We start from the raw sequence: 18,853 nt of genomic DNA on the forward strand, positions 1-18,853 counted from the left end.
GTGTACTAGAATACTTCTAAAAGGCCTGTAAACTTCAGTAATTCTCCTGCAGTTGACACATCTAGTATGTAGTACTTCACGTGCATTCACAGATGTTTTGTGAAGTAATAGTAGCTAAATTTTGAAGCAGCCAAGTATAAGAATATCTAAAACAGATTTGTCTGGTCAATCTGAAGCATTCCTTAAGTAGAAGAGCCATCTGTTTTACTTCTCAATTTAGCAAAGCATACTTACTCATCTTGTTGGTGATTTCTTCTTCATTGACCTAATTTTTATTGTGTTGTAAGATCACTGTAGTCAAAGAGTACTGCTATCTTTTTTTGTGTGCGTATAAAGAAACACCAACTGGTGGTAGTTCAGCAGGAATTGATATTGATCACCAAATGTCATGCTGTTGCACACAGGTAAATACATGGCATAATCAAATGTGTAACCAACCAGATACACAGTAATCTTTTTGCTTTCCGAAGTGTTAAAGGATTTCAGTTCTGGGCACAACACTTAAGAAAATGTGGACCACCTAAAAAGAGTCCAGAAGAAAACTGGAAGCAGTATCTGATTGGAGCTCAGTGAGGCATAACCAATTGAGAAAGGGGCATTGCTTAAACTCCTACAGAAATTTAAGAGGGGAAAAGAGACAAGAAAGTTGAGAAGTAAAAACAAAACAACCAACCAAAAACAGTTGCGGTTTGTGATAAATGGCTTTTGTGGAGAGGAGAGAAATGAGTTATGTAGCAACTCTATACATAAGGTTCTGTTCACATTTTCCTTAAGCTTTACACCATCTCAAAGATCTCCATTACTTGTTTCAGAGAGAATTGTATTTCATTGTTTTCCAGAGACTTTGAGATAATGGCTTTGTATGTTCTAGAGGTATCAGAAGTAGACAAACAATGCCAACAGTAGAGAGCGTGTGGAGAACCACTTGAAAGAGAAAGAGAAGTTACTTCCCCTACAGAAGCAGGCGTTCTTTGAGATGCGTTGTGCATATGCTTATTCCACAATCTGCTCTCCAACCCCTCTTCACTGCAGTCCTCTGCTCCTCTACAGTAACTGGATTTCTGCAGTTGAGAGGAAACTGAGGTAGGGAAGCTGCACACCTGTCTTCATACCAAGATGCAAAACATGAGGAGAGGCAGGGCGCATTGACATCGTGTGGGTACTGCTTCCCCAAAGCTTTGAGCATGAGGTACAGTGGAATATGCATATGGACAGCACACCTTGAAGCAATCCAGTTGCTGTAAGGTAAGTAGCTTCTCTTTCTACTTGCTTTTAAGCAGGCTAAGGTGATTTGCATACTACTTCAGAAAGATAATCAGGTGAACAGAAGTCAATTGTTAAGAGCCATATCCCTGTAGAAACTGCAATTTCCTCAGCTTGTAATGTTATTTTTGAGTCGTTAACTTCACAACATTGGTACTAAAATACATTATACTTCTCAGTTTCCATTCTTACGTCATTGGATTTGTTGTGCCAAATCAAAAGGAGCTTGCAGAACTAGCTCGAAAGAAAGGATTTAAAGGAACCTGGGAAGAAATCTGTAACAGTTCAGAGATGGAAAAAGAGGTACTGAAGGTGCTAGCTGAGGCTGCCATGGCAGGTGAGTTGCTGGATAATTGTGGACAGTAAGTGTCTGTGAAAAGGATAAGCATATGCCCTAAAAATGTTTCCTTGTGCATATGGATTTCATTATAGAACATACATAGACTGAAATTTCCATACAAAAATGAACAACAAAGCATGAGTGGGTCAGAGAACCAGGTTAGTTCTGGTTCATGTAGTCCTGTAACAACTTCTTTATTTCTAATGTGGCCAGTACCCAAGTAAAGAACATACCAACAGAACAAATGCAGCAAGCACGGTTTGGTTCCTTATGTCTTTGTGTCTAATGCTGTTTGGGATTTCCTGTAGTATCATGTTGGCCTTCTGCTGCTAGTCCAGAAGAAAGTGAGACCTCTATAGACCCATAATACATCTGTGTTGAGTACTGGGCAATCTCACGTGCTACATACCTACATGTAGGTGACTGGAAAAAAGCCCACAGTGATGTGGGCTCTCCTGTCTTACATTTTAGGGATTTCCTAAATGTAAAGCAGTGCCTTGTGGCTTTCAGAAGCCTTCTTTTGATTAACATTTCAGTCATATTTTAAAGTTATATAAATATCAGTATCCGTACTGTCTTGTGGCAGAGTCGCTCAGTTCAGCGATGCTAAAGGCAAAGAAATGCCTCTTGTGTATTTTATCCCTGCCATCTGCTAGGGTCGTTTGGTTCTGCTGAGCTCTTGTGTGGGAAGAGGCACTGAACGGTCACAATGGCAGTCAGGGATTTTTTCAGTGTCTATTATACTTCCCTCTCAGCTGTGTCTTTATCATGCTAATTGCTTGTAATCTACTTAGCTGTTCTGGTGCAGAGTTATTCAGTGGCACAGTGATATTTTGTTCTTCTTATGTAACAACTTCTGCTTTTTTTTTTGCTTTTGACCATTACTAAGAGCTGAACTTTTGTCACATAACTGTGTTATTGCCACAGAATGTTTCTTAAATAGTCTCTGTGGAGATGAAATTTTTTTCTTATGCATCCTCTTCTACATCTTTCTGCAGTGTTTTCCACTGTTGTGTTTTGCAGTCATTCAGTATCGTGTTGTCTTTCAGTAGCTCTTTGCAACTTGCCTTCATCTTTTCGACCCTGGATAATTCTATACTTCCAACAATCTGTCCTGTTAACCTTCACCTCTCCTTCATATTACTTGTGAATACCTTAAGCTATGTGAGTAGTGTATTTGCACATTTGTGATGCTGGAACATAATCTTACAATGAATACAGACTCAGTAGAGCAATAGACTTTTATTTTCTTGCCCACATCTCTAGTAGATCTTCCTTCAAGGCACAGAGCATACAGGAAAGTTCTTCTAAGGGGCTGCTGGGATGTACAGCATTGCTTTTTTTTTTTTTTGAGTAGCACTAACTATTCAAAGAGGATTCTATTGTTGCAACTGTTTCATTAAAATGGATGAAACAGAAGATTTGATTTAATCTTGAGGCACTTTTTACGTACGCTTTTGTGCTATTTTATATGGTTTTGTTTTTCCCTTTGGTATCATAGGCTTTAAAGTAAGCACTGAGGCTTTTCTGAAGCTAAGGAACAGCACGGGCAGCCAAACATCTGAGGCTTATTCTAGTATTTCTGTGGGAACTGGAGAATAAGCACTGGTAGATCCTGCAGCTCTGCGTGTGATCACTCTGGGGTTTTTAGAGCCTGACCATAGGGAATTTGTGGAGCACTTCTTCAGTAATATCACATGCTTCCGTGTGTGAGAATATGGATCCTCATATTTTTTATTAACTGTATAAAAATGCTTACGTTACGTTTTGTATTTAAAAATGGCTGTGTGATCACTATTATTATTTTTTGTAGCTAATCTGGAGAAGTTTGAAATACCAGTAAAAATCCGTTTGAGCCCTGATCCTTGGACCCCTGAGACTGGCCTAGTGACAGATGCATTCAAACTGAAACGCAAGGAGCTCACAGCCTACTATCAGAAGGACATTGATCGAATGTACGGAACAAATGTCAAATAAGTATTTTTCTGCACCACTTTGCTACAGTGAGCTCGGATCAAATAGGAAATACTTGAATTGCCTGTCTCAGTACTTGAGATCAAACACCAAACCACCATTCCTCATTTGAAGCCTAAACTGTTATTTCTGATAACGTCACCCTGATGACCGGTGGGTTTAGTAAAATCTTACGGCAGCAAACTTGTGTCTGTCTCCTTTTTTTTCCAGTTTTCTCTGCTACCTTGTCAGGTCTTGGATTTTCCTGACTGTTTTTGGGAAACCATGATTCTGAAGCCTCAAGTTTTTAAACATTTATAAATCCTGTATAATGTTTTATTTGTATCTTTAACATTTGGATGTATATAGGGAGAACTTGGCTATGTAAGAGATGGTAATATGGGGGCCTTTTTTTTACCTAACTATTTAAAGATAAGGTACTGATGTTGTGACATGATGTAAATTAAAAATGCTTATAATGAGATCACTGTTGAACGGAGGACCAGGTTATTTGCTGCTGTGGTATTTTTCTGTGTGAATCTGAGGGAGAAAATGTTTGACATTACAGCTTGTGTAAAACACCTTTAATATGTGCCTAATGGTTACTTTTATTTTTGTCTGAAAGTGAAAAGATGGTCATGGCACAGCTCTGCATAAAGGTGGGTAACTGTGCGGGTGTTAGTGAGCATCTTTTGTATTAAATAACACTTATTAACACAGCAGAAATGAAATGGAAGAATAATATCTCCAATACAGAAGCCCCTTCTTGGAGTAGCTCACGACCATTCCATACAGAAGTTGAACTGCATAGAGCTAATAAGAACTCTCAGAATTAATTTCAATTAATGCTTTGTAAGTTTAACAGCCTCTGTTTAGCAGAGGGACTGCAACAAATCCTGTTCCGTCGTCTTGTTAGCTTTGGACAACACAGTGAGTTTGCTGTTTGGTTTGTACAAGTATGATAACAGCCCTGTTCTGTGCTAGCTGCATCCCAAATCTTACTGGGGAGAGGGGAGGCTGAAGTCCTAATAGCAGTTATGTTCTCAGTTCACACAGTGCCTAGCTGCCCTTTGTGCCATTACAAATCTCCCTTTTAATGTTGTGTTCTTCTATTCAGAGGTTTGTTGTTTTTTTTTTTTCCTTTTAAAAACAGATATTTGAGGTATTTGTCAGCCAGAGTTGTATTTTTGTTACTTGTCTGATCATTACACCCAAATTCTTACTTTGGGAAGGAGTCTCAGTTTCTGTTTTGCTGTAGATATGTGAATATTGTTTGAAGAGTTACCGGAGATCTTTTCATCTTCAGTGAGAACATTTAGACTTGTTTCAGATTTGAGTTTTATTCTCAAAACATTGCTAGAAAGAATAATCAGGGTTACATCCTCAACTTGGTGATGGAGCAAACACAAAAATGGTGCTCATTTGGAGACAATTCTTGTGTGTATCAAACTGGCAGTGCCAGAAGTTGAGGTCTTGTTGCTCACTTAATAGTATGTTATGGTAGCGTATGGCAGTTCTGAGCAGCAGAAGGTTTGCTTGGGGAAGGGAATTCCTGCTGCTAGCACTCCAAGTTTTGATGTGGCAGTTGTGGAAGATGCTCGATGTGTAAATTCTCTTTAAAAAGTATTCTGAAATATTATTTCAGTTAACACTTTCCACTGGTTACAGAAAGCAGTTTCAGAGCAGTTGAATGTTACCAAGTGGGTTTCAGCTTTGGAAAAATGATGAGAAGGTTTGTGCTGTTCTTCATTATGTTACCATGGATTTCCTCTTCTGCAGTCTATGAAAGGCTGTTATGTTTGTGGTGTAACAGGTGAAATGGAAATACAGAACACAAAAAACCCCCAGAGCTGCTTTTATAGGAGTAATGCCTTCAGATAGCTAGATAATAAATGATTTTTTTCTGACAAATAGGTAAAGATTGATGTTGGAAATGAACTGTCAGGATGTGGATGTTGCCAGGACTGCAGGGAAGTGTCACACTGTCTGTCCTCCATCAACATGTTCTTAAGGTGTTTGCACTCAGCGCAGGGCATGCATTGCTCCAGTGGCTTTGGTGATTTGGGTGAAAATTAAGTTGCTCAAGTACTGTTACTATGTATGTCACCTGGTGCATCGTGCAGCAGATCTGATTGATTTGGTAAATTCAGAAGGAATTGGGAATTGTTATTCCACAGTTTACATGCAGTTTTGGCTAAATTATGTAAATGAAACTGAAATCATTTTGGTATTCTTTTTTTGCTCTGATTGGGTTGCAGTCCATATTTGATTATTTTTTTCAGTTTGGGTTTTTATGTTAACATTGATATCATTATACATAATTCCTTCTCCTTCAGGAATCAGATTCATTGCAGAGCTTTTCTTACACGGGATGCGAAGTTGAAGTGGTTCATCAATTTGAGCTTCAGTGCTGACGTTTTGAAAGACTTTAAAAATATTTGGATGGGCTTAAAAAACTTGTGGTGAGTGTGGTACTGTAATGCTGCTCGGCTCTGCGTTCTTCCAGCTCCCACTGAGGCCAGTGAGTGCTGCGGCTGGTAGGGACTTGGGGCTGCTACCACATTGGCACTGCAGTGCTGAGCAGAAAGACAGCTGGAGGGGGGTTTGAAATGCTAGTGGTGCTGGCGTAGATGCACGATGCATCACTCACCAGCCAGCAATTTGCCTGGTATCTTCCTTTTTCTTTTTCCCCTCTTTTTTTCAGTCTTCCTGTGCCCAGTTTAAAAAGAAACAGCAGAACCACCGGAGGGGACGCGTTGCACGTGTCCCAATGCTGTAGGCAGCTGTAGAGTGAGCTATGAGAAGTGCTTGGTTAGCAGTAGCAGCCTTCATCCTGTGGGGAGCTTTGCACCCAGAAGAGGTGTAACTTTTGAGCAATCTGAGTTCAAATGAAGAACAAAGGGTTTATACCTCACCTGAGGGCCCCAGAAGGGGGGTGGGATTTTTAACAGAGCTTTTGTAAATGTAAGTCTTGCAGAATTTTGGACCATTGGGAATGGTAACTACTTTCTCCGTTGTGAGAATTTATGTAGCATAAAAATGTATTTCATTTGTAAAAAATAATGACTGCCCAAGAAATTCCAAGGATGCTGTGAATCTCCTATAAATCCCATAACTACTTAAAAAATGCATCAGGACTTCAGACTAAATTCAATCTAGACGTGATAAATGTTCTTTGTGGAGAGTATTGATTCGTGGCACAGATCAGGAAATTAAAAAGTAGTGTCAGCAAAGACCTTGTGAGTTTACTGATGCTGCTGTTACTGCAGTTTGCACACGCGAGAACCATACCTCAGTGGGAAGCTGTAGCTTAGCAGTCATGTTTGGCCGAAACGAAAGCGAAGAACAACGTGGAACTGAAGGTAAGAACATAATGCATATCCTCGTGCTGCTGGTTTGATGGCTGGGATGTGGAAGGAGTTGTGTGGTTGGAACCGTGCACAAAAACATCTGTAAAGCTTGTAAATCTGTATGCAGAAATTGCTGTGGGGTGGACCTGTGTCCTGCTAGGATGCACAAGCCTTCATTCTGTGCTAAAGCTACGTGTAGGCCATGCGGTGCAGCCTCTTTCTTCTTGTGGTGCAGTAACTGCTTTGGAGTTGGTATTCATTTGTGTACATCTGTTTCTGGTCAGAGGAACTCTTTTCAACTTGTGTACACCTTGGACTGGGCTGAGGAATCAATTGAACGACCAGTTGTACATTTCTGTAATTGGTTAATTAATTTAAACTCCTTTTCAATGTGATCTTGGTTGTTACTAGGACCTGCCTGAACATTGTATATCCTAATTGAGTTCTGTTGTATGAATTATTTATTTGTAATTGGATATCATGTTTCAAAAATAAAATTAATTTCACAAATCAGGCTCCATATGTCCAGTTTTTAAAGCAGCTTTTCATTTGTATCCATCTGATCCCAGATAAGGTCTAGTTGTAAATCAGTGAACTGACTAACACATGAGAATGTGTCAGTTGAAGGGTGGCAATGAATTAGTTGAAAGCACATTCAAAATGTTGCCTTACGGGGGAAGTCTTGGCTGGGATGTGTGCTCTCCCTGCATTGCTCCTGTGTGATATCTGGATGGTTTTCTGTGTTAATAGCCATGCCCCTGCGTTGGCAGATGGGGAAGATTCTGGTTGACTGCCCGGCTGTTAGTGATACGCATGTGTTGGTGATTTATTTTTCTGCATGTTAGTATTGCTGCTGGCTTCTGTTTCTGGACAAGGTAACAGTTGCCCTGATGCGCAGGGCTCACCAGCTCAGTTGTAATGGCAAGTCACTGCTTTACACTTCCCACCTCTGAAGAGCACCAGCTATGTTAAAACCTTGCAGGTGGAAGATGCTGACAGTCCTTACTGTCCTGTATTGGCACCTCCATTCGGTGTTCAAGTTTTGAGTTTGTGGGTTTGAGGGCCAAATATTGAAGTGACGCTAGATGTTTGCAAGTGGGCTTCTGAAGATCTTGAGCAGATAGATCAAAGGTTGTGATTTTGATTTCCCTGACTGTTGCTGGTAACTCAACCTGGAGGCAACTCAACTCGAAGTCTCTTCTTTCTATTTTCCTCTTTCCTCACAAGTTCCTCTGATGCATGGAGTCGTAGTGCTGGCTGAACATTGAGCCCTCTCTGCTGGGCTGCTGATCTTTGTCTCCTTAACCAGCCATGGGAGGGCTCCAGCCTCCTCCTGGGTTTCAGTTCTCATCAAAGTAATTGGTTTCTTTCCTTCAAATGACTCTTTTTGTTAAATTTTGAATTCATTTAGGGTAATATAACACATTTGAGATATATATTTTTTCCCTTAAGCACCCACAGCTGCTAAAATGCCTTTAGGAGGATCTTTTTAAATAACATAAACCATCCTAGGCTGTTGTAGTAGGTAATTTATGATAGCAAATGTGTTCAGAAAGGATAAGTATGTAACCATTTAAGGAGTTCTACTTGTTGGGGGGGGGGGGGGGGGGGGGGGATATCTGTTAAGGAAAGATTGGAAAGATATAAGATTCAAAATAATTGATATAATAACGTTATGTCTGAAAATATCCTGAAGTTCTGAATTGTTATTGTTTTCTACACAAGAAAAATCTAGGGGAATGGTGGGGAATGGGAGCACCCAAATGGCTGAAAGGCAATGAGTCAGCTCTCCTGGTCTGTGAAAGAAACAGAACTCTTTGAAACCTTAGGAGTAATGTGTTCTGTAGTCATTCTGTGTATCAGAGTCATTGGGGATGGAAGGGACCTCTGGGGATCAAGTCCAACCCCTGCAAAGCAGGTTCCCTGTGTGTGTATATACACTTTCTCTTTTGGCTGTAGAAGTTAAACAAAGACCCAACAGCTGTGCTTTATGCGTACAGCTGTACCTGTGTGTGTGTGTACCACCCTGTGTGAGCAGCTGGGACGCTGCCTTCTGTTCAGTGTGCAGCTGCAACTGGGTGGATGGCCACGTGTGGCCGGAGGGGGGGAGTCTTCCTGCTGTCCAATCCTGAAGAGCTGGGGAAAGGCAAATGGCGTGGAAAATTGCCACTGTTTTCCCCAGAAGTTGTGCATGAGAAATGGCTGTTAGGGAAGAAAACATCATTTCCTGTTGTGTGTTTTCTGTGATTGTGCATCTCTTCAAGGGTGACGCAGCCACTGGTACTATTCCATGCGAGTAACGGGAACAGCTTGATTTAGGCTTTGGGGTCATGCAGTGCTGCTGAGCACAAGAGCAGGAAAAGAGCCTCATGCTTTGTTTTCACCTCTAGCCCGTTAACATAGTCTGCAAATACGAAATCCTTGAATTGAGTGCATTAAGATAGCTCTCACCCATTTAAAAAACAAACAAAACGAAACACATGAAGCAGTGGAAGAACAAAACATCCCAAGGTGCACGGATAACCATTTGGGCTGCAAGAAGGCACCATGGGCTGGAAGGAGGGGCGACCAAAAAAGCTCTCTTGTTTCTTTTGAAATGTTTCTGGTGCACCTTTTCTCACTTTATTAGAACAGACTTTGGTTTTCCTCTACGTCTGTAATACTTCCTATTAGTTGTGGTAGGGGTTGGTAATTGTTTGCGGGTAATTGAGAAACAGCTTGATAAACGTAAATGGTTTTAATGGGAAAGTCTGTATGGCTTTCCGTGTGCGGCCCCAGTGACCACACGCCTGGTAAATGGTGTCCTGATTCCCTCTGGAATGGAAAGTTATTGGTACAGATTGAGTGCTTGCTTCTTGAGGCATGTAGAGAGAGTGAGAAGGAAAACAGCATTGCTTTGAAGTACGAAAACATGGACAGCAAAAGGGAGTGGCTGTTGTATCAAACAGCCATGAAATACACTGTATGTCAATCTAGAGAAAAGGCCCGGATGGGTCACTAGTTAATGGGGGCTTTGTTTGCAAGGTTTACCTTTGATCAGATACAGTTCAGTTCTAAATAAGATTTACATCAGAATTTTTTGCTGCGAGGACACTACTTTGATACCATTCCTGGTATGCTGTGTATCTGTTGGCTTAAAAGCTTAAATGTGTAACGCATTTGACTCGAGAATTACTCAAAAAGCATCATCCCGTGTATTTTCCATTACCCGATGCAGTTGGAAGTTATGTTGTAGATGCTTAGCAAGCTGTAAGGGAGCTAGTTGTTAAAAGGCAGTAAGGATTTTATGTCTAAACAGTTCACTTCTCTGGAATCTCACCCACGTTTACTGAGCAGTACTGCCAATGTTCTTGGAAATGAAACGTGTTTGCTTGATTCTGTTGCGAGTCATGGCTTAGCCTGCTCCCTCTCAGGCTGTGTGACAAAGGAAGGCTGAGAGCGCCAGTGAGAATGCCAGTGAGCAATCTGACCTATTCAGCAATCGCATCTTTCCTTCCCCTGGTAGCCAAGGTTGTGTAAGAGGCATACAACAGGAGAGAAAAAGGTCGATTTTCTTTTTTTTTCCTGAATACTTTCTGCATCAAAAGGGACTGACAGATCTGTGATTTGTTGTGACTCCACTAAGATACATGCATATGCACGCACGCACCTGGAGACATCCCAGCTAATGCTGTGCAGGTGGCCTGCAGCAGGCCCGAAGACTTCGGTTTGTCTCTATCTGATGCAGACCGGCGTGGAGCTTCTGGGGGATAGGAGCTGGAGGGGCGACCGGGGTCTGCCTGCCTGTTCTGCCTCCCCCAGAAAGTATGGGGCTGCAGGGAGCGATCCCCAGCAGAGCCTTCCTGCTGCACGCTGCTGTGCAATATGCAAGTAGGGGTACAGCAAGTAGAGGGCAGTCTAACTTTATCACTTAGCTCACAGCGGGCAATTAGCAGCGCTATTGAACAGCAGGCTGCGAGGGAGAGCAGCGCCTGCAGCCCCGCGGTTCCTGGTCATCACCCAACACGTGGAGCGGCTGGATTTCAGTCTTAAATCTCCCCCTCCCCCCCGAGCACACCTGTGCTGCTACAACAGCCACAGCAGCCCGGGGCCTTCTGCAGCGCAGCGCAGGGAAATCCTGCGTGCTGTGCCCTGCAGGTCCCCCCTGCCTTTGGCCCTCAGCACTCAGTGCTGCGATGGCAGGCCATTCTGGTGCCCAGCGAATGACAGCAGCTGCAGCCGGCTGCCCCTGGCTGCCAGGCCGGCACCCCGCCTCGTGTGCCCAGGGGTCGCTCGTCACCTATCAGCAGTGTGGCTTTGGGGAGATGCCACGCAGAGATTGCTGCTTAGCAACAAGGAGGAGTGCCAATGAAATGGCATGCACTTCTGTTCTTACTATTATTAGCCCATTTAAAAAAAATTACTGTCACTTTCACCATTTGGCACAGGTGGGGTTGGGATAATTGCGTGGTCCTCCACAGGGCCAGCCCAGAGGGAACAGCCTTGGGGAGCTCCTGCGGCAGCTGGTGTGGCCCCTGGCCCTGCTCTGTCCCCTTGGGCTGGGCTGTGTGCTGCTGCCTGGACCCCCAGCACCTGCCTGCCCCACACCTGCCTGGCCCCAGAGCGCATGCAGGAGGCAGGCAGGTGTGCAGGGTAGGCTCTGTGCTGCAGAGCAGGGCGCTGCTCTTTTGGCTCTGGGGACTCACGCCCGCTTGGACCAGCAGTGATTTTCCTCTCCTTTTGTGGCTTTAGATGGGTGAAGCAATTTTTTTTTTTCTTTTAAGGCCTAAACCAATCTGGGATAACTGAAATCTACTCCTAGGGCTGCAGGCATTCATATTCTAATGACTTCCATCTGCCTCGCTTTGTTTATTTACTTTTTCTGAAAAGCTGCAGTAGTGCCGAGGGCAGCTCTGTGCTGCTGGAAGCTCCCAGCCCTGCACACCCAGCACCACGAAGGCACAGCCAGCCCCCAGCGCACGGCCGCACCGCTGGGCATTCCCTTTCCCAGCTCGGCTGATGCTGCAACGTGCTCCTGGGCTTCTTGGGATCCGTGTGTAGTTAAGGCTCATCTTCAAGCATTTACTTGCTTCTCTTTGCTCTTCTTCTTACCAGGTTTCACGTGGTGTTCCCCGTGTGCTTTGGGGCCGAGCTGCTGCTGACCGCCGCTGGGATTCTGGAGCTGTGGTGTCCCCAGAGCCACCTTCCTTCGGAAGCCCGGCCACGTATCCCAGCTTCTCTGTCGCTATGAGAGCGGCCGCAGGCGGTGTTGCTGATCCCCGGGCTGGGAGCACGGGGCTGCCGCGTGCTTTCCCATAGCAGTGCCACAGTGCTCGTCACCACGTGCAGCCAGCTGCTGAGCAAGGGCTTGAGCCGGAGCCCATTAAGGCAAAGGGGAATTTTCCTCCTGACATCAGGAGACTGCGGATGGAGCTCTGTAAGGGCTCACTATCCGTAAACAGTGACTTCATACAGCTAAGGAGGCCGATGGTTAAGCTTTAGAGGAGGCTTCAGAACAGCTTCCACCATTAAGTATTCCAGTTTTGATTTTCCTCCCAGTCCCACTTGAGAAACTCATTAGTAACTTGTTTGCTGTACTTTTTTTTACTGTGATATTTTTCTTGCCGTTGTTGCCAAGACCCCAAACTCTAAAGACTGATAGTCTGCTCAAACGCCTGTATCCTGCCGACATCTGACCAATTGCTCCGAAATAGGAAGCACCCGTGGACTCCAGTGATGCTGACCCGCACTGACTGAGCACACGGGGCTCTTCTCCATGCTGTTCACAGTGCCAGGCTGCAGTACAGCTGCCCAGCAGTAGCGTGATATCACAGGCTCTTCTCTGATTCCAGGCCTACCCGAGGTAACTGACTTCTGCTCTCAGTTCTGCAGGTGCCCCCACCTGCCCTGCCCCATGCAGTGCTTTGGTACTGCTGATTCATATGGAAGAAGCATAATTATGCCACGTTCCCCAGGTGGCTGAGGACACGGCACTGCTGTAGGTGAGGTTCATGGTATGTATGTGCAGCTGTGTGGGTGAGCAAATGCCCGGCAGCTCCTGGGGGAGGGCAGTGCTGCAGCAAAGGGAGTCAGTAACACGGCCCATCTCAGACTGGGGTAATTAACTCGATTTCCTGTGCCGGTAAACTGAAGCATTGGTATTTTCAAAGCACGCTGTCTCTACTGATTTCTTCTGCTCATCCATGTGACAATCCCAAGTGGGAGCTGTGTGAATACCCTGAGGCACATCTGAGCGTGTTTATACCCCGAAACCAAAGATTAAGAAAATACGGATGTTAAGGATGGCCACAAATCTTCGTGCTGTTTAAACATCCCCGAAGTGGTGTTTGCCCTCAGCCACGCTGTTGTGCTGCTTTCCTCAGGCCCTGTCCCCAGCCTTGGCCATGCGAGCAGAGCTGTGTGTGGTGGCTGTGGCCCCGTGGTGTTTCTGTGCTGGGACTCACCCTTCTGGTTGGCCCACTCTGATTTTTCACGTGTAAGGACAGGGCCTGGCTTGCATTGGCTCCGCAGGCAGCCACTGCAGAGCAGCAGTGCTGCTTCTGGCTAAATGGATGGCTGCTGCATGCAGCTCCAGGGCACGTGTCTGAGCACTGCATGCCCCAAATGCGGGATCCCTGGGGCTGCGGGCGGCTGCCTGCTCACTGCTCAGCTCTGCTTGTGCTGTAACTGCCTCCTGGGCAGCTGCTGCCCTTCTCCCTTGGGAAGGCAGTGATATGTCCTTAATAGGGATGCAAGAGATTCTCATTTGTTTTTCGCCTATAATCAGTGCATACAATTTGTTTCCCATTTATTATTATAGATGTGCAAATCTACTGTAGTTTGTGCTCTCTTTTGTTAACGAGGTCCTTCATTTTTGCCATTCATTTTCAAAGCTACGTTAAAGCTCACCTATTCAACCGCTCCCAAGGCAGCAGGCAGTGAGGGGCTGTGGCACATCCCCTCGTTCATTAAGCCTCTGCCCGGCACTCGGAGCACGCTCCCTGCCCTGCTCAGCATCTCGCTCCCTGCGGTGCCATGGCAATCTCATCTGCCGAGCAGCGCTGGCTGCCCGGCCTCCCCCGTAGCCACAGCAACGTGTGGGACGGTGGCACTGCATTGGGACACGGCAGCTCTGCCGCAACTGTGGCTGCTCAGCAGGGCGCGTGCTGCACGTGGGTTCGTCCATGTGCCCATGGCCCGACCTGCTGGAAAGCTGACCTGCAGTGTGGCGAGGGGCTGAGTGGGATAGCAGAAACGAAAGGCCAAATAAATTAGAGGGTGAACTGGTTCGCTTTACTCGCAAGACTTCTAAAGCCTTTAATTGAGTAAATTGACTGCTTTCCTGAGCTAAATTAGAGGGCAGCTTATTGGAAGTATATGAGAACTGGGTACCTGAGTCAGTGCCTGCGTCTTTGTTCATTATTTTATTTCATTTTGAGGTTCATCTTACCCTGACAACGTTCAGTAGAAAGAAGATACCCCCAACCTACAAGGATGACTTGTCACGTTGGCAGCGTCCCAGGCTTCCCCTCGTTATGTGTGTGGGCAGAGCAGAGGGCCTATGGGCTGTGCAGGAGGGGCAGGGCAGGGCAGCAACCAGCAAGCATTGCACCTGAGACCTGGAGGTGCTGCAGAGGTGTCTGCAGTGGGAGCAGATCTGTGGTGTTGCTTTGGAGCACTACATCATAACGTTAACGGGACGTGATGTTATGAGGCTGGCAACTTGCAGAGCTGAATTAGTGGGAATTTCATCTGCGGTGGGGGTTTAGGTATTAAGCCCAAGGGGCACAATATGATCCACCTTATAGAAAAACAAACAAACCCTGCATTTAGTGGAAACAGCCCCTGGGAGGGTTTGCTGTATCCAACGGAAATGAGAAGTACTCAGGCTGAGCCTGTGCTTCCTGGCTGGCTGTATCACAGCTGATATCCTCTGCCCTCAGAAGTGGAGTGTAATGGCAGTGGGTGAGGGGCCCTCCGGGGGCCATTGGCCCAGCACCCCACAAAGCACACCAGCCCCGTCTGCCCAGCACTGTGGGAGTGGGGCTCCTGGCTCAGAATGGTTCTGCAGCTGCCTCTTATCCTTTTCATAAGCAAAAGGTATGGCTTTTTTTTGTTCTGATCAGGTTCTCTGCCATGCCCTGCAGAAGGTATAAGCGAGGTCCCTCCGTCCCTGCAGCCCAGCACAGCCCATGGTCCTGTGCAGCTGCCCCACGGTGCTCCTCTGTGTGGCCCTCATGGAGCCAGTCGGATGGGCTTCATGATAGACCAAAACACCAGTGGGAATTTGCATAGCCACATCTTTTTTTTTGGTTCCTGGCATTAGAAAAACTAACAGAGGGCTGGTTTTATTTCAGATGTGTTGGTTGGTTCAGCAGCAATTCATCGAACATAGTTAGACATCAACTCTCCTTAACCCAGGAAGGTGATTTCTGTTTTGTTTTCATCACTTATGCTGGTAGCTAATCCTATTGCCAAGATATACCCACTGCAACTACATCTGCACCCATTTTTTTTTATTTGAAGCTGTCATTGACAAACAGATGACTTTGGATGAACCTTCTCTATGTCTGGACTCCAGTCCCGGTGAGGGGTACCAGGCAGTGGGGGCTGAGGACCTACCAGGACAGATGCCCCTGTCTTTGCTCCAGAATAAGCAACCGTCTGGGGAAACCTTTTGGAGTAAAACTAGCCCTGTGATCTGATGTGGCACGGTAAGTACATCTGTAAGTGGGAATGCTAGAGAAGAACTATAAGGCGCATGGACAAGTAATATGAACGGGTGGTGCTGAGCAGCGTGTGCACGTGGCTGGGTACTGCTTGTCTTGTGGTGTTATCTAGATTGTCTTTAAAACCTTCCCAGCTCCCTTCCCCCTTACAACTAAAGGCAAGCTGCTGGTTTTTTCGAGGGCTTTGAAGAAGCAGCTTCAGCACCCTGGTTTGTGAAGGATGTTGATACTGAAAATGGGAAGGCATGGGAGACACCAAAGGAGAGGAACCAGAGGCATGGGTGGAAAAGGTGGTGAGAAGTGGGAGGGCCTTTAATCTTGGAGGAGATGAGCCTTGCTGGGTACGTATGGGCTGCACGAGGCCATTCATTTGAAAATGGGTATCAGCATGTCAGAAGTCCTCGTTGTTTGGGATCCTTGCTGCAGGAAGCAGCAAACAGACTCCTTGTCTGCAGTGCAAAGGGAACAAAGCCCCGCTGTGCTGAGCCCTTTCATCTGTGAGCTCTGTGCTTCCTCCCTGTGAGGGAGATTTAAGGCAGCAACCACTGCACACCATGAGCCGTGTTTACAAATAACGCACAGTTATGTCACCTTCAGGAACTCTTCAATGTTTCATTTGAAAAATGGATTCTTAGTCCCCTGCCGCTTCAATATTTGTATGTTGGTGAAAGTCAAGGAATTCTGTGAATACAGCTGTGTCAAAGTTCTTTAGTTCTGTGGCCTGAAGGAGCATGAATTAATTCTGTGTGCCTGGAGATGTCTCGATGCGTTTTCCATCAGTGCTGGATGAATGGCGGTGTTATTTTCCCAACAACACAGCTTTTCTAGAGCTTGTGAGGGAACTGCAGGCTCTCTGCTGTCTGTGCCGAATTCTCCACTTCCTGTCGCTTCTCAGACTCAAGTGAAATACCAGCTTAATACGGAGAGCAGAAAGACCACACAAGACCACATGGTGTTTACTTTGGGCTGATTATTCACATGTTAGGAGCAGCCAAGAGAGGAGACTGTTTTCCCTTCACTCTAAAAGCATCATTCCGTCCAACTAATGGCAGGCTTCGCTTTAACAAACACAGTCAGGAAGGGATGAGATCTCCCCACTGAGATCCCCTTCTTTCCCTCCCTTACCATGCAGAAGTCTTCCCATCTGAGCAGACGTGTGTGTTACTGTTGCCTCCTTTGCAGGCTTTCTTTCCTCTTTGTTGTATGCCTGAATTTCACCCAGCTGGTGCCACTTACACCCTGACCTGCTGTTTGGAGCCTTTGGTTGTGCTTTCCGAAGTAGACTTTTGGAATAAGAATACAAATAGCTCTTTTGGGTATGTTGTGCTCTAAAAGTAAAAGTGCAGTTAACAGATGCCAGGCTGCAGTAAATCAAACCAAAGCCTTGTTGCTTCAGCTTGGAAGAGGCTGCTGCAGGAAAAGGCAGTGCTGAGTGCATTTGCTGTCCCATGAAGATTCAGGTCAGCAGAGCAGAGAGCGAAAATGAATGGGCTGCGGCATTTGCTGCAATAGCTGCAGCACACGTGGAGATTTCACAACAAGGCAGCATTACAAATGCAGGCGATGGTCGGTGCCTGATGGTGTATGAAGCCTAAGGGCCCTGAGCATGAGAGGCAGAGCGCTTGACATCTGCTATCCATGTGAAAGTGCAAGATCTGGTGCGTGCTGAAGGTCGCAGTGACCTGGGACACTGTGCTGATGTGGCTGCGAAGCAGCCCATGCTGCCTTGTGCTTTGTGAACTCATTTTCCAGGGCTAGAAAAAATAGCACTAAAGAGGAGCAACGTGGCTTGCTTCTCACAGGCCTTGCAAGCCTCCAGCTGAGCCATGTGCACACTCCTGAGAGGGCACTGTGCATCCCCTTCATTTCTGCTGTGCACACAGCGCTGTGGAAGCAGTGACCTCATCTCTGCATGCCCGACTTTCCTCAGGAGATACGGATGATCTCTGAGACACCTGTGCTGTGCTCCTTACTGAGTGCAGCTCTGAGCTTCTAAAGGAGCAGAATTGCTTTTGAGGTGCATGTGTTCCCTCCTTCCTTTTTGACCGTGCTGCATTCAAACCCGCCCTCAAGAGCAGTGCTAATGGAGATGTCTGTCTCCAAACTGTGCAGCTCCTACAACTGATGCCTTATAGTAACTGCTAACCTTAGTGTAAGCTGTTACTCCAGACAGCACTGAGGTTTTTCTGCTGCTTGTGATCTCTCAGGATCAGAAGCCAATTTGCCTTAGAGGTCTCTGTTGTGTGCTTGGAGTGCAATTGCAAAACTCCACATGTGATGTTTGAGTAATCCCTTGGCATGCAAGGGTTGCAAGCACTAGGGCAAGCTGCCACCTTGGCTGAGAGGTTCTTCTCAGAAGCTGTCTTTGCTGTTATTGGTAAAAAATGAGAGCTGCTGCTGCTCTGGGTGTAGGGAACACCTGCAAAACATGAAAACTTGAAGTTTCATGACATGGGAGTCTGCTGTGAATTTTAAGTGAAACTTGTATTAAGCAAACTAAACACTGAAGTTGGTGAGAAGGCTAATTTGTGCATCTGGACTTATGCTCGCATGTTGCTATCAGTGAAGATTGTAAGGTACCAAGGCAGAACTGCAGCATTTCATTAAGTTTTCCACAGTTAATATCTACGCAGAATTGTTTCACAGTATCACAGAATTGCAGGGGTTGGAAGGGACCTCAAGAAAACAAATCCAGCCCACCTGTTAGAGCAGGTACCCTACAGCAGGTCGCACAGGTAGGCATCCAGATGGGTCTTGAGTATCTCCAGAGGAGGAGACTCCACCGCCCCTCTGGGCATCCTGTTCCAGTCTCTGTCACACTTACCATAAAGAAGTTCTTCTGTGTGCTAATATGGAACTTTCTGTGTACAAGTTTTAGGCCGTTACTCCCTGTCCTATTGCTGCACACCACGGAGAAAAGCCTGGCCTCATACATTTGCCTCCCATCTCCCTTCAGATATTTATAAACATTAATCAGATGCCCTCTCAATCATCTTTTCCCCAGGCCGAACAGACCCAGGTTACTCAGCCTTAAGTTTCCATTTGGAATCCCGCTGGTAACTCAGTGTACTGCGGATTGCACTAAGAAATTGCCACCTTCCTCTATAAATTACTCGCATGAAGTATATCGAAGTGTCATCTATTTCTGTAACATGAGAAACGAGGAAGGGTGATGGAGAATAGCGCCGTGTAAGAACTGCTGAGATGCCAGGCCAGCCATGTGCTAATGCTGTTGTGCT

At 45.7% G+C, this 18,853-nt stretch overlaps 1 protein-coding gene across 3 annotated transcripts in view; it reads left to right on the top strand.

Moving 5' to 3' along the window:
• The window catches only part of ACSL3 (acyl-CoA synthetase long chain family member 3), a 43,293-nt gene extending 35,877 nt beyond the window's left edge, over nucleotides 1-7,416 (top strand). For 2 of the 3 annotated variants that reach the window (XM_015277033.4, XM_015277032.4), the window contains exons 14-15: nucleotides 1,443-1,600; nucleotides 3,417-7,416. In XM_015277033.4, the coding sequence (XP_015132519.2) occupies nucleotides 1,443-1,600; nucleotides 3,417-3,580 (322 nt within the window). In that variant the 3' untranslated portion in view covers nucleotides 3,581-7,416. Of the gene's footprint in view, nucleotides 1-1,050; nucleotides 1,246-1,442; nucleotides 1,601-3,416 lie in introns of those variants that run through there. The other variant, XR_005862199.2, reaches the window with a different exon arrangement.
• Nucleotides 7,417-18,853: the final 11,437 nt, after the last annotated feature.

This window comes from Gallus gallus, chromosome 9, assembly GCF_016699485.2.
Source record: "Gallus gallus isolate bGalGal1 chromosome 9, bGalGal1.mat.broiler.GRCg7b, whole genome shotgun sequence".
NCBI lineage: Eukaryota > Metazoa > Chordata > Aves > Galliformes > Phasianidae > Gallus > Gallus gallus.